The sequence below is a fragment of the Toxorhynchites rutilus genome, chromosome 3 (genome assembly GCF_029784135.1).
Source record: "Toxorhynchites rutilus septentrionalis strain SRP chromosome 3, ASM2978413v1, whole genome shotgun sequence".
Classification (NCBI taxonomy): domain Eukaryota; kingdom Metazoa; phylum Arthropoda; class Insecta; order Diptera; family Culicidae; genus Toxorhynchites; species Toxorhynchites rutilus.
This window is the reverse complement of record NC_073746.1, coordinates 314,371,545-314,385,306: the sequence shown is the minus strand read 5'-3', so window position 1 is coordinate 314,385,306 and position 13,762 is coordinate 314,371,545. Positions and strand designations below refer to the sequence as shown.

General features: G+C 39.0%; 1 protein-coding gene across 1 annotated transcript; it reads right to left on the bottom strand.

Annotated features, from left to right (window-relative positions):
* Window positions 1-601: 601 nt before the first annotated feature.
* LOC129774452 (uncharacterized) lies at window positions 602-11,012 on the bottom strand. Its single transcript, XM_055778190.1, has 4 exons — window positions 10,503-11,012; window positions 10,031-10,065; window positions 6,558-6,731; window positions 602-648 (listed from the first exon to the last, which is right to left on the bottom strand). The coding sequence occupies exons 1-4, from the start codon at window positions 10,715-10,717 to the stop codon at window positions 602-604; spliced, it is 471 nt and encodes a 156-aa protein (XP_055634165.1). The 5' UTR covers window positions 10,718-11,012.
* Window positions 11,013-13,762: the final 2,750 nt, after the last annotated feature.

Here is a 13,762-nt window from a genome sequence, read left to right as displayed (position 1 = left end):
ATTATCATTCATAGTTTTTATTTTGAAAGTGTGTTCATTTCATTTCTGCAAACCCATATTGTCATGCCTACTCCCCCGTTTCGTAATACGAAGCTCAATGCCGTCAACGTTCTTGCTTGTTTATTTTTTGTATCTTTATTTCTTCAGGATGCTGAACGTAATCAGAACGAAAATGATTCAAAATAACAGAAAAATTCAAATGCTGTTGAAGCAGAGCAGAAAATATAGGATGTTAGCTTTGATATCTAGAAAGCTCTACAGGAAATACGTTTCGTTACTCTCTAGTCCGGTTAAATCCCGAAAACGTAGGGTGTGGTCAACTGTAAGATGCATTTGAATATCAACTTTAATTTCTCTAACTATATCGGCCTTTCAGGTAGAAAATTCTAGATTTTGGGAAGATGAAGTACCAAAGTTTAGTGATAAAAAGTTCAAAAACACGTTTCGGTTTGACAGATGTACGTTTAATTTGTTGGTCAAAAAATTACATCGCCTGCAAAGAGAAGATACTCTTTGGCGGTCTGCTATTCGGTTGGAGAAACGCATCGCTATTGCCCTGTATGCTTTCGGATCGTCAGCGGAATATAGAACTATTGGAAGTCTATTCGGTGTAGGAAGAACAACTACGGGTGAACTGGTCATTGAAATCTGCAATGCGGTTGTAGATGTTGTGCAACACGAAGTGTTTGACGCATACCCACCAACCTCGGAGAAGATATCAGAAATAGTCGGTGGCTTCGAGAAACTGGGTTTTCCACAATGCTACGGTGCCATTGATGGATGCCATATAGAAGTCAAAGTACCAAAAAATGAGGCAACCGACTACTATAACTTCAAAGGATGGCATTCGGTTATTCTGTTTGCTGCGGTGGATCATCGTTACCGGTTCACATATATCAACGTAGGAGTTCCTGGCCGTTCAAATGTTCCAACTATTTTTGAGAACTCCAAACTCAAAAAAGTACACTGTACGAACGAGACATTTAAAGCGCATTCGAAACTAATCGAAGGGGTTGTAGTACCGATACTGTTGATCGAAGATTCGGCTTTCAGACTGTCAAACCAGGTGATGAAGCCGTTTCTATTTTCTGTAGATCAGCCGGAGCATGAAAAGTTATTTAATTATCATCTATTAGCATGCCGACGGGTTGTAGAGAATGCTTTCGGCCATCTGAAGGCCCGTTTCAGAAGAATCGGGAAAGGTTTGGAGGTCGACCTAAATAATGTCAATACAATTATCAAAACTTGCTGCATTCTACATAACCTATGTAACAACCACAATGACCATATTAACAAAAAATGGATGATCCAGATTCAAACCTTAAATTCGAAGCAACAACCCCAAAGAGGATTGATAGTAAGAAACGAAAACGCATCAGCATCCAGGATTAGAAACGCACTGATGGTACATTTCGGTAAATATCACAGGGAAACAGTCCCATTATCTCCCTCTATATTCACTGTAAAAACAGTGGGTGGTACCCACCACCGCAAACTTTTCATCAATTTCTGTATTCATTTGATTTTTTGAACATGTTTTATTTGGTTCAAATTTCCAATTTCTAATTCAAATTTTATCGACCAGCTTGCTCATCAACGCGTTATTTTCTTTCATGATCTCGATTATTTGAAGATCTGTAGTCTTGGAATGCTCCATAAAAGGGGCTGTCCACATACCACGTGGACAACTGGAGGGGGGGTAGGGGTCACGAAATGTCCACGTTTGTCCACGGTAAGGGGGGAGGGGGTATAGATAATTTACACGTGGACACTTTTTTTAAAAATACATTACGTCTAATTTGTATGCATGTATGTGGCGACTGGCCCGTGTCAAAACAAAAAAAAAATTGTAGGAGGTTGTATCCAAGATACGACCGCATTGTTGACGTAGAACTACGATGTTATATAAGTTATTATAAGCTGTTATATAAGTTATATAAGCTGTTATATAAGTCGCTTATTTATATTTTCGGATATTATTCTATAATGCTGTGGAATTTTAGAAACAACTGCTTAGTAGAATAATCTCTGAAATGGTTTTTTCATTGTAAAATCCGTTGACGATAATTGATTGATGATTCATTCTTGCCCTCGAAAAACAATACACTAGCTGATCGTATGTCGCAATTTATTTCATGTCAATGCATTGAAAATTTACCTCGAACGCTATTCCGGTGGCCTTTATCGCAATTGACATAGACTCGGCTACAGTCGATTATATACATGTTGTACCAGCACAATTATTCCACATCTCATAACTATATAAATATATCTTTGGCACCGTATGTAAAAAACAACAATGACAACGCGCCAAACAAGCGTTCGCCATAGCATGCATACAGAGCCATACATTGGTGGCTTGAAACTACTAGGAATATGAACACTTCTCGTCATTTTGCGCTATTCTCAAAAGAAACCCTTCTGTTAATATTACTGGCATCGAAAAAAGTTGCATTACTTTCTTATGTTCGAGAGAAGCGCAGCTGTCACCCTCAGTGGAGCAAGTTTTGTTACTGGCAAGCGAAATCTAATCACATACAAAATTCCAGAACTTTCTTGGTGACTGAACAAGCGAAATAAACTCTTTTTGTTAGTAACAACCTCGAAAACAGTAGCAATGCTTCATTATGATCAATATTAGTGCAAATGCAATCCTAGTTGAAGGCAGTTTTGCAACTGGCACGCAAACTCAAATAACTTAGAACATTCCAGTGAGACATTCAAGATGCTTGAAATTCCCCAAATAATTTTTTGGCGCACCAAAGACACCAACGAAGCCCTTATGATGAGGGAAAACAGACAATGTTAACTGCTTGGAAAAAGACTGAATTATGCCACACAGCTTGTACTCTGCTGTAACACCCATCGATGCGAATTCGCTGATAAGTTTGTCAAGAGCAACCGCCTTCACCACCTGCGGGGGGAGCTTGATTTTGGTTGCTGCCAGGGTAACGGCGTTTACATTTTCGACCGACGCGCCGAAGTCACCTACTTCGATGTTGTTCGATGCGGTGTCACACTCGCGAAGGCTCGGTTCAGTGCGAGCGCTTTTCACTGCACCAACATCGCGTGCATTATTGGACGACGCTTCGTTTTTTGCAGTGCTCGAACCAGCCTTCCTCTTCTTCTTACTCATCACACACTACGCGAAGCGTCCAATTTATAACGCGGAAAGAAAAACACACGATACGAATAACGCGAAAAACGAACTGGAAAAACCACACGACGATATCCAAGTTGAATTACCACTGGTGGGGTCCAATCTTGGATCGAAGCGCAACGAAAGCAAAGTGAACTAGATTGCTCAAGAGTCCGATGCCGAATGAAAGTTTGCCTCAGCGAGATCCACTGTTTATACTCTAGGCAGATATTCCCCTTCATTCTTCTTCTTTTCCTTTGTTCACGGAGACTATGAACCCTCCGATTTTCCCTTCGTTGCTCGTCGATAAGTTGCTCGTTACTGACAGCTCTGTTCGGGAAAGCACACATATGGACAGAACAAATATATGGGAAAATGGAAACACTTAAAGTTTTCATGTATTTTAACCATTTACAAACCAGGAGATTCTAATGTATAGCATATTAAACAAATCTTAGGGAATTTCCGATTCGTTTAGTATGTAAATCGCGTAAATCCGTTCGCGCCAAAAATAGTTATTAACGTTAACTTTATTTCATAAAAACGTGACCTGTTTTCTGATTTGGCACCCTTTATGTAAGACGTAGTTCTACGTCAAAAAAGGAGGTAGAATGCAATTTTCAGAACCAACTCGCACTCGTTTCTAATCGATTCGGCCGATTCGGCAGTTGCTGGCACTGTGTAAAGAGACTCTGAGAGTGCCGACGGGCATCCATACTTCTCTCTTTTTTCTCTTCTTGATCTTTTTCATTGAAATCTATATGCTGGAACTAATGCACATAAATTGTGAGCGATCGATTTATTTTCATTGCTAGTAAAGGATAATTAATTCCGTCAGGATGAAGATAATATCACAGACTTAGTATTGTAATATAAAAAATGATCGACATTGTTTTCTTAGATCGGGCTTTGATCCAGTTTCTGTTCAGGATACGAAAACTACTTCGTTTCTATCTCTTCCGAACTTCCAAGGTTTTGCAAAATTAGAAGACGAACAACAAATTCCTTTAAAGGTGCACGGCTCGTATCTTTGAAGAAGGGTTACTAGCAGCGAAGCTCTTTATTGCCCTCTATTGAAATGTGGTAATTTGTGAAATACTCTTCTATGGGTTGGACCGGAAAGTTCGTGCCGTCATTGATGTAAATCAAATCGAGGATTCATTAAGAATAATATTCGGTACACGACAGATCAATTAACAGATTCACTACAAATATCCAAAAACCACCGTTCCTGAGCATCTGGTGCAGCTAGCAAAGTGCTACGGCGTATGGGTTCCCCATTATTTGACCGAAATAAACTCAATGAATCACATCTTTATCTGCGACTTGTTCTATAAACGTTAAAAAATGCCATTTTTGTAAAAAAAATCGTGATGGGCGATGAAAAGGTCTTATAATTTACGATAATTTTGAATGGAAAATTCTTGGGATAATCGACATAAACCGTTATCTATTCCCAAAGTCAGCCCTCACCCGCAAAAGGTCATCTCCTATGTCAGGAGCAGCACATCCCTGTCAAACTCCTAAATTGCTTGCCAGATTGTCGAGGAGACATGAGGTCTGACGTTCCTGTTATGAGCTTCTTACAAACATCAGTCGATAAATTCTAATAAATACAGCTCGACAACCATGTAGTCGAAACTATCAAAAACACTTACTGTAGCATTCGTGAACATTCGACAAGCGTAAGCTTTAAGAAAGTGTGATGAGGAGTTGAGTTAATTTGCGATTTTTCTGATCTTGGGATGCTGGTAAAACGGGAGCTTCGCATAAACGAGAGCAGAGCAATGAACTGCAGACCATTTCGTAAATTCATAACGAAATGACTGAACAATTTCGAGATGCTATACGCATCATCAGGAACAGTTATAGCATTATTGTTTTTTTTAACGGTTTTATTTAGCTTGCCCTGTAATCTGTTTGTATGTTTATATGTTTGTAACATGTTTCTCTGTAGCGCTGATCCACAGAAATTTGACCCCCTTCCTGTTGACCGATTCATCTGAAATTTGGAACACACCTTTATCTCTGTAGTCATTATAAAACTGCGTATTTCATGATCTTAAAAATCCAAGATGGCGGCCGCTACAAAATGGCGGATCACAGATTTTCTCAAAACCTCATCAATATGGGTTTTCCAAAAACCCCATCAATATGGGTACCAAATGAAAGGGCTGGACTAGTAGAATACGGTTATCCAAGATGGCTGTCACTACAAAATGGCGGACTACATATTTTCTCAAAACCCTATTATTATGAGTATCAACTGAAAGGGCTTGACTAGTAGAACACGGTTATTTATGAAAAATGCAAATCCATCAAAATGCTACCAAATGGCGGACTACATATTATGTAAAAACCCCATTAATATGGGTATCAAATGAAAGGGCTTGACTAGTAGAACACAGTTGTTTATGAAAAATGCAAATCTATGATGGCTGCCACTATCAAATGGCGGACTGCATATTTTCTCAAAACCCGATTAATATGGGTGTCAAATAAAAGGGCTTGTATAGTAGATCTTAGTAGATCATGAAAAATCCAAATCCAAGATGGCCGCAATCACAAAATAGCAAATTTCTTTATTAAACGGCTTTATTCAGCTTGAACTGTTCGTCTGTATGTTTGTATGTCTGTAGGGTTGTCCCACATTAATAGAAATATGACCAATAGGAACTGTCCGAATTTATAAAATACCTTTATCTCTGCTGTCATTTTAAAACTGCTTATCTTGAAAAATACAATTTGGCCACCGCTACAAAATAGCTGATTCCATATCATCTAAAAAAAGGCTGATGAGATATGTGTATCAAACGAACGAACTTGACTTGGAGAACACACTATGTATTTTCTGCAATCCACTCAATATCGGTATCAGATGAATTTTTTTGACTGATAGAATACAGTACAATGGTTTTATTGTAGAGAAATATTCTAATGAAAGAGATAATGTACTAAAAACTATAAAATAATAAACTATAAAAACTATAAAGTAAAAAAAAATTTTTAAGTTAAACCGTTTAATTGTGATTAAACATAATAATGTATTAAAAGATAGAAAATAAATAGGCAAATAGCAGTTAAAAGTTATCACAACTCTCCTTCATTAGTCTAGGGCATTGATAAGACTAAAATAAAATCCTACGTCAACTACGGTTCGTTATGGTTCGGATACAACCCTACAACTTTCTTGAAAAAAAAATAAATAAGAAAAAAATCGCTTTTTTCTCCGAAAAAAAGATAGGAATGTCCACGTGGACAAAGAGGGGAGGGGTATAAGAAATGTCCACGCTTGTCCACGGAGGGGGAGGGGGGTGTCTAGAACCGTACTTTTTCTGTCCACGTGGTATGTGGACAGCCCCAAAGTAACCATATTTTCGTTTTATTTTATAGCCAATTCCAACAATTTTTCCTGTACATTTTTTTTTCTCTTTAGGAGCGGAATGCCTGCGGCTTGATGATGGCAGTGTTGGTGATGGCGATGATACTGATGATGTCGGCGCAGAAGGTGACATAAACATAGATTGAGCGAATGTGTCGTTCTCCGGGTTGTACGCTTCATCTAAATACTCAGCATCGCAGTAGTCATCATCTGGAACAAAATAAAAGATATTGTTAGTTGCTTCGTTAATGCCTGATATAGATCAAAAAACTGTTTTCAAGTTGAGTGAAAAACTATAAAATTTGGCTGGAATACTTTCCAGAAGATGCCGGATGAACTATCTATTCTATCTTGAATCAGAACCCAACTCAAATTACTCATAAATCCAAAGCTGCTTCAATGAAAATGAATTTGAATGCTAAGACTGAGTGGTTATTTACATACATTCACGTTCCGCGCATAATTCTGCAAGGTCTCAGTTTGATTCTTTTCAGAATAATTATACCAAACAGGTCATTTGGACCACCGCTACAGTCACCCATTGCATGAGATTTGATACTATATTTAACGCGGTTACTGGCGCAATTTCATTGAAGGTCTTTCTCGTGAAACCTCAATACGTACCTTGTGGAGGGTAGCTCGCAACATGCGTAACCGCTCATCTACCAACGAGAGTGAAGAATACTCCAACCGATGGATATTCGATTTCGCGAAAAAGGTCTGTCCAGACTCAGTTCCAGCCCAACATACTCTTCGAGAAACGTCTCCGAGCAGTGGACCTCTGGACGGACCATTCTCAGTGCTGGAATTTTCTATGGCTCTTCTTTCATCGAACAACTCTTCACCCGGAAGCGATATGATTAAATTCGTTCTTCTAAAAAATCTTCCCGATATCGCGAAAAGACGCTTGCTAGACTTATTCAATACCCTACTAGAAAACAACATTGTGCCACCCGAATGGAGACAGGTCAAAGTAATAGCAATTCAAAAGCCTGGCAAACCAGCGTCTGACCATAACTCATACCGTCCGATTGCTATGCTCTCGTGCATTAGAAAATTGTTGGAGAAAATGATCCTTCGAAGACTCGATCAATGGATCGAGACAAATAATTTGCTATCAAGTACACAATTTGGGTTTCGCAAGAGCAAAGGAACAAACGATTGTCTAGCGTTGCTTTCTACAGATATTCAACTGGCCTTTGCGCACAAGGAGCAATTGGCTTCAGTATTCTTGGATATTAAGGGAGCTTTTGATTCGGTTACCATAGAAATTCTGTCAGACAATCTGGACAGATGTGGACTTCCTGGAATTTTGAATAACTTTTTGTACAATTTGTTGTCAGAAAAGCGAATGAACTTCACCCTTGGACAACTGACAACTTCCAGAAATAGTTATATGGGTCTACCCCAAGGCTCCCTTCTTTATAATTTTTATGTGAAAGATATTGACAGTTGTTTGGCAGAACAATGCACGCTTAGACAGCTTGCAGATGATGGTGTGGTTTCCGTCAGAGGTCTCCATGCCGAAAATTTGCAAAGACCATTGCAAAATTCCTTAGATAACTTGTCTTCTTGGGCAAGGAACTTAGGGATCGAATTCTCGCCGCAGAAAACCGAACTGGTAGTGTTTACTCGAAAGCGGTTCCCAGCCCAATTGCAACTTAAGCTTTTGGGCAGAAGCATTACCCAATCATTGACTTTCAAGTACCTTGGTGTCTGGTTTGATTCAAAATGCACTTGGAATACCCACATTACGTATTTGAAGCAAAAATGTCAAAAGAGGGTCAACTTCCTCCGCTCGATTTGCGGCACGTGGTGGGGAGCTAATCCGGGAGATCTCATAACACTTTATAAAACAACTATTCTATCCATTCTGGAGTATGGCTCTTTTTGCTTTCTCTCAGCAGCTAAAAGTCACCTTCTAAAACTGGAACGAATTCAATATCATTGTCTGCGTATAGCTCTTGGCTGTATGCACTCAACGCATAACATGAGTCTCGAGGTTCTGGCAGGAGTAACTCCTCTACAGAACCGATTCTGGGAACTTTCTCTCAGAATACTGGTGAAATGCGGAGTCACGAACACACTTTTGATTGAAAACTTTGAAAAAATTCTTCATCTAAATATACAATCTCGGTTTATGAGAATATACCACCACTATATTTCGTCAGATATTTGTCTTCCATCGTTTACTCCAGACCGTGCTCACTTCACCATCAGCAGTTCCTCAATTGAATACGATCTGTCGATGAAACAAGCAATACTTGGAATCTCAGATCAGCTTCGATCAACTTACATTCCCCGTATTTTTAACCGAAAGTACTCAAAAGTCAATTGCATGAAAAGATACTTCACTGATGGGTCTCGCCTCAATGGATCCACTGGCTTCGGTGTTTTCAATGAAAATTCGAGCGCCTTCCGTAAACTGCAGGAACCTTGTTCCGTTTATGTTGCTGAGCTGGCAGCAATCGACTTCGCATTGGGGATGATCTCCAACAAGCCTGCAGATCATTACTTCATTTTCTCGGATAGTCTCAGTTCGCTTGAGGCTCTCCAGTCGATGAGAACTAGTAGGCACCCATCTTATTTCCTCACAAAAGTGAGGCTGCAGATGAGTGCACTGATCGAAAGATCTTATAAGATAACCTTTGTATGGGTCCCCTCTCATTGCTCAATTCCTGGCAATGAGAAGGCGGACACTCTAGCAAAGGTGGGTGCCCAGGAAGGCGAATTGTTTGATAGACAGAATAAATCTTGTTCAAAACAATGTCTGTCGGTGTGGAAACGGTTACGATGACATCGATCACGCAGTTTGGCAATGTACGGATAATTACGCAGCCAGAGAGTACCTTTTGAATGCCCTTGAGGTCCAAGGAAGACAACCCTATGTTCCTGTTAGAGACGTGTTGGGAACTCGCGACATCTGCTATATGCAGTTGATCTATATGTTTGTGAAACGGTCTAGTATAAGAATTTAATGCTTTTGTGTTTTTTTTTTCTTTTTCGTTATTAGTTTGTTTGTATTGTCCCCTCATCTCACCGTCGCCCACCCTCGACAGCTAGTCGAACACCAGATGCTATCCCTGGTCATTATGCACAATGCTACAGTGCGTGCGGCAACCCTCGGTTGAGACAATGATACCTCATATCCATATCCCTAACCTGACCCGTCCCACAAAAATTGTTGCCCCTCTAACCTCGAGTAAACCGCGAGTAATCGGTCGAAACCTACTAAACATAGATTTAAGATGAAATTTTTGTATAAACAAAACTTGAGTTAGCGGCTCCGCAAAGCTTATGCGATTGAGCCTTACAAATAAACGAATTGGAAAAAAAAAAAAAAGATACTATATTTGTACGACTCAAATTGAAAGGGAAGTTCTTATCTCACATTTAATAAATTAAAAATGGTAATGAAAGCTTTCTAGATGATGTTTAACACAAGAGAAAGTCGATCCATGCAGTCTCCTTCTTTCGAAAATTTACTGTCAAAATTACTTTTAACTTACCGGAACCAATCACCTCATCCATCAAATCGCGAGTGCTGTTTTGTTTATAAGTATGGAGAAAGCTGTGTAGAATATCAAAATAATCCCAAGAAGAAGGTGATCCTCCCGAGGGCCCCATGGCGTTTCTTTCGGATCTTTAAAAGTACACTATCTCAAAAAATTGCCCGTAGAGTGCTGACTCAAAAGTTTTAACAGCCGAAAAGCATGTTAATTCGAGCCAAAATAAAAGCATATTTGGTCCGTATGCTTTGTAAATATGTCTTTTTAGTAGCTCAGTTGTCAAAATAATCACAAATGCCACAAAAAATATCTTATCTCTGGCATTAATTTCATGAATTTTTTCAGTGGATCAGGAATTTATGAAAATCAGGGGCACTTGTGATTATTTTGACAAAGGGCACATTTCCCCACATAGGGACCAAATATGCCATTATTTTGACTTGATTTTATATTCTTTTCAAAAAGTATCTACCTGTACTTCCGAGAGAGATTATTGATCCGGTTTTTCAATTCGACCGCCGTAAGTATAACGCCGTGGCCTTTCAGCTCCTCACACATTTGCTTGTAGATGTGGGAATTCTTGGAAGTGCTCCGAAGGGACAGAATATTGTCCTTCCACACTTCAATGACGACCAGCATCCCCGATTTGTCGAGCATCGTAGCCTTCCTTTTCTTTGCTAGCTCCATTACCGTTGTTCAACTACTCTTGGCCACAGGTATATATAGTTTATAGTTTTTTTCCTCACGAACTGAATAGGAATTGGAATTGGTGTTGGATTTAAGAGACTTTAAACTCTGGGAGTTCATTCGTCTCTAACTGAATATTTAACACTGCGGTGTTTTGATTCGGTGTTGACAAAACTTGTTCATGGTGCCACCACTACCCGTCTATGGCGCTGCGAGCAGTTGAAATTGACAAGCTGTAACCATGTACAACGGTGAAATAGGTCGGTACAGATACAGCGATTGTACCGAGTTGCTTGCATGGTTCTAGCGCTGTACATGGTGACAGACATACAATTTTCGAAGTACAACGCAAGTACAGCTGTATGTCTGTCATAAGTATAAGACGCGACTCTTGTGACGCCGGGTGTGAAGGCTGGTTAGTAAATAAATATATCGCGCATCTATGTGTGAGTCAGACATTGTATGCGCGTGGCACGTTATTTACACCAAACTGCAACTCAATATGCGCAGTACCTCGCGACGTGTGGCACATATGAGTCGTGTTGATAGTCTCGTGTTAGCTCATGAGTGCTGTACGTTTCTCAATTTACGCCTAGCCTTAGGCCGAGGACATAGTGAACGCGATGCGATGCGGGCGCGGGCTCGTTTGCGGTTTTCGTTCACGAATGCATGCGGAAATCAAATGCAAATCGCCCGAACCTGACATAGTAAACGAAATGCGGACTCGTTTGAGATTTTCGTTCACGAATGCGGAAATCAAATGCAAATCGCCCAGATCTGACATAGTAAACGCGATGCAATGCGGATTTCAATGCGGCGGAACTGTTTGTGGAGTGTTTTTTCGCGAGTGATCGCAAGTGATGGTTGCCAGAGGATTTTCATTAATGTCTTCACAATCGAACTCATCGAACAAAAATAAAAATTGAGTTGTTGAATTATTATTTTTCTTCTGCTCGATAAATCATATAACTTAATTCTAACTTACATAATGCATATAATGAAAACCATTTTTTAAAATTTATTGCAATGAGTTCTAAGAAACACGATATTACGTTAAGAGCTTTCCATTTACCATGTTCACAGAAAAAAACGATCTTCAATATCGTTGAAATACATGCACATGGAAATGAAAATTGCCGTTAATTGAGTGAATAAAAAAAGTATTAAAGACATTTGAGAAAAAAACTAATTCCACTGAGAAAAATGTTTCATTTGCTGTACTTCCAGTTTAGATGTTCGGTTGAAGCTTTTTTGAGAAAAATATCGCATACATACAATTTAATACCAAATCTAATGTCTCACAATTTAACTCTTTACAAAATGAAGACATGTTATCATATTGGCATCCTTTGCTGGGTTGTTTACATATAGAATGGAGTGGAATGAAACATCAAAAAACGCGAGATTTAAGCGATCAGTATGTCATAGCACGCGATGAGCTCCAATTAATCGCACCGCACCACGTTTATTATGTCGTCGGCCTTAGTGTCAAGAGAACGCGCTCCTGAAAAATAACATTTACTGTTACATTTTTTGTAAATAAAATTGGTAACTTACGCGAAAAAATAAAACTTCTTAAGAATTACGCAATGCAATGTTTTTGATTTGTGCTCCCGTGGCCAAGCATTGAGCGTAAAGGCTACTTTTTTTCAGTAAGAGTGACGAATCAGAAAACAAACCAAGTTTTTCATGAAATAATATCAACAGTAATCTATTTTTTGCTCCAATCTGATTTTGACGATTTGCATACCAATTGAATCGAAATTTAAGATTTTTTTGATATGCTATACATTATAATCCGTAAATGGTTTAAATTGAGGGAAATTTGAAGCATTCTGAATGATAACTTGCTCACACGGAGCGTAAAAGCAGATTTTTTGCAATTTATATCATCCAATATTAATTCTGTCAGCGAGTGGTCAACATCACTTCGGAGGGTCGACAGCGTTCCGTGTTATAAATGCAATCGCGTAACAATTTTGGTCACAACTTCAAATTTAAGATGGAATTCGATTAAAATGATGCAAAGCATCGGCTCCAAGCCGTTCTAATGAAGCTTGTGTGTTTATGCATCACACACACACACATACACATAATTGTTTTTCATGCGTTTCCAAAAGCAGATTGAGCTATTTTAATGTTTTTATATGAAATGTCGAATAATGGTGGAAAGAGAACAAACACGTACACGTGTGTATGCCAACTGGAAAAGACCGCTATTATAATTGTTATAGTCTATGTAATCTTCAGTCTATTGTCCACAACTGAATATATTACACGAATCGATTAAAATAAAGCGATCAGAATTGAGAAATAGAAAAAATGTTGTCTTCAATCATGGCCATGACCGAATGACTAAAGGTTATGGATAATAATGGTTAATATATCCTTCATTAGGATTGATTTTCATTAAAGGTGAATTTAATTTCAAATTGAACAAATAAAGACGGATTCGTTTCAAGCGACACAATGCTATGATTTCGTTCTGTTTGTATTCTTACTCATTTCCTCAAGCATGGAGAAACGCAACCAGGAAAATCACAGGAGAGCTATGTCATTTTGCTCTCTTGCAGTTGTACGCAAATTGGCTTCGCCAAGAACTCGGCAACTCTCGGGTCGTCGTGGATACAATAATTCCGCGTCCGCTTGCTAAAGGAACGATCGTGAGTTCAAAATATCAGGGTCCTCAATTTGACCATCTTTGTGTGTTGTTATAGAATAACTAATTTCACGCAATCATTATCAGTGACGGAAATCGGTTCACGGTCGAAATTCTGACCTCTCTCCATCCACACATGCGCTGCTGCCAAAAATAAAAATCGTTGGACTATTTGTGCTAACAATGGAAGCCTAATATTAACTGTCTCCGCTGTCCGATTGGAACAAAATGCCTTACACCGAAAGGGCGATATTGTGCAATTTGTCATATGTCTTCTTCTTCTTAAATGGCACTAACGTTCCCTAGAGGAACTTCGCCGTCTCAACGTAGTAAAACTTGCATCATTTCTTATTAGTACTTAGTTGCGATTTCTATGCCAAGTAACA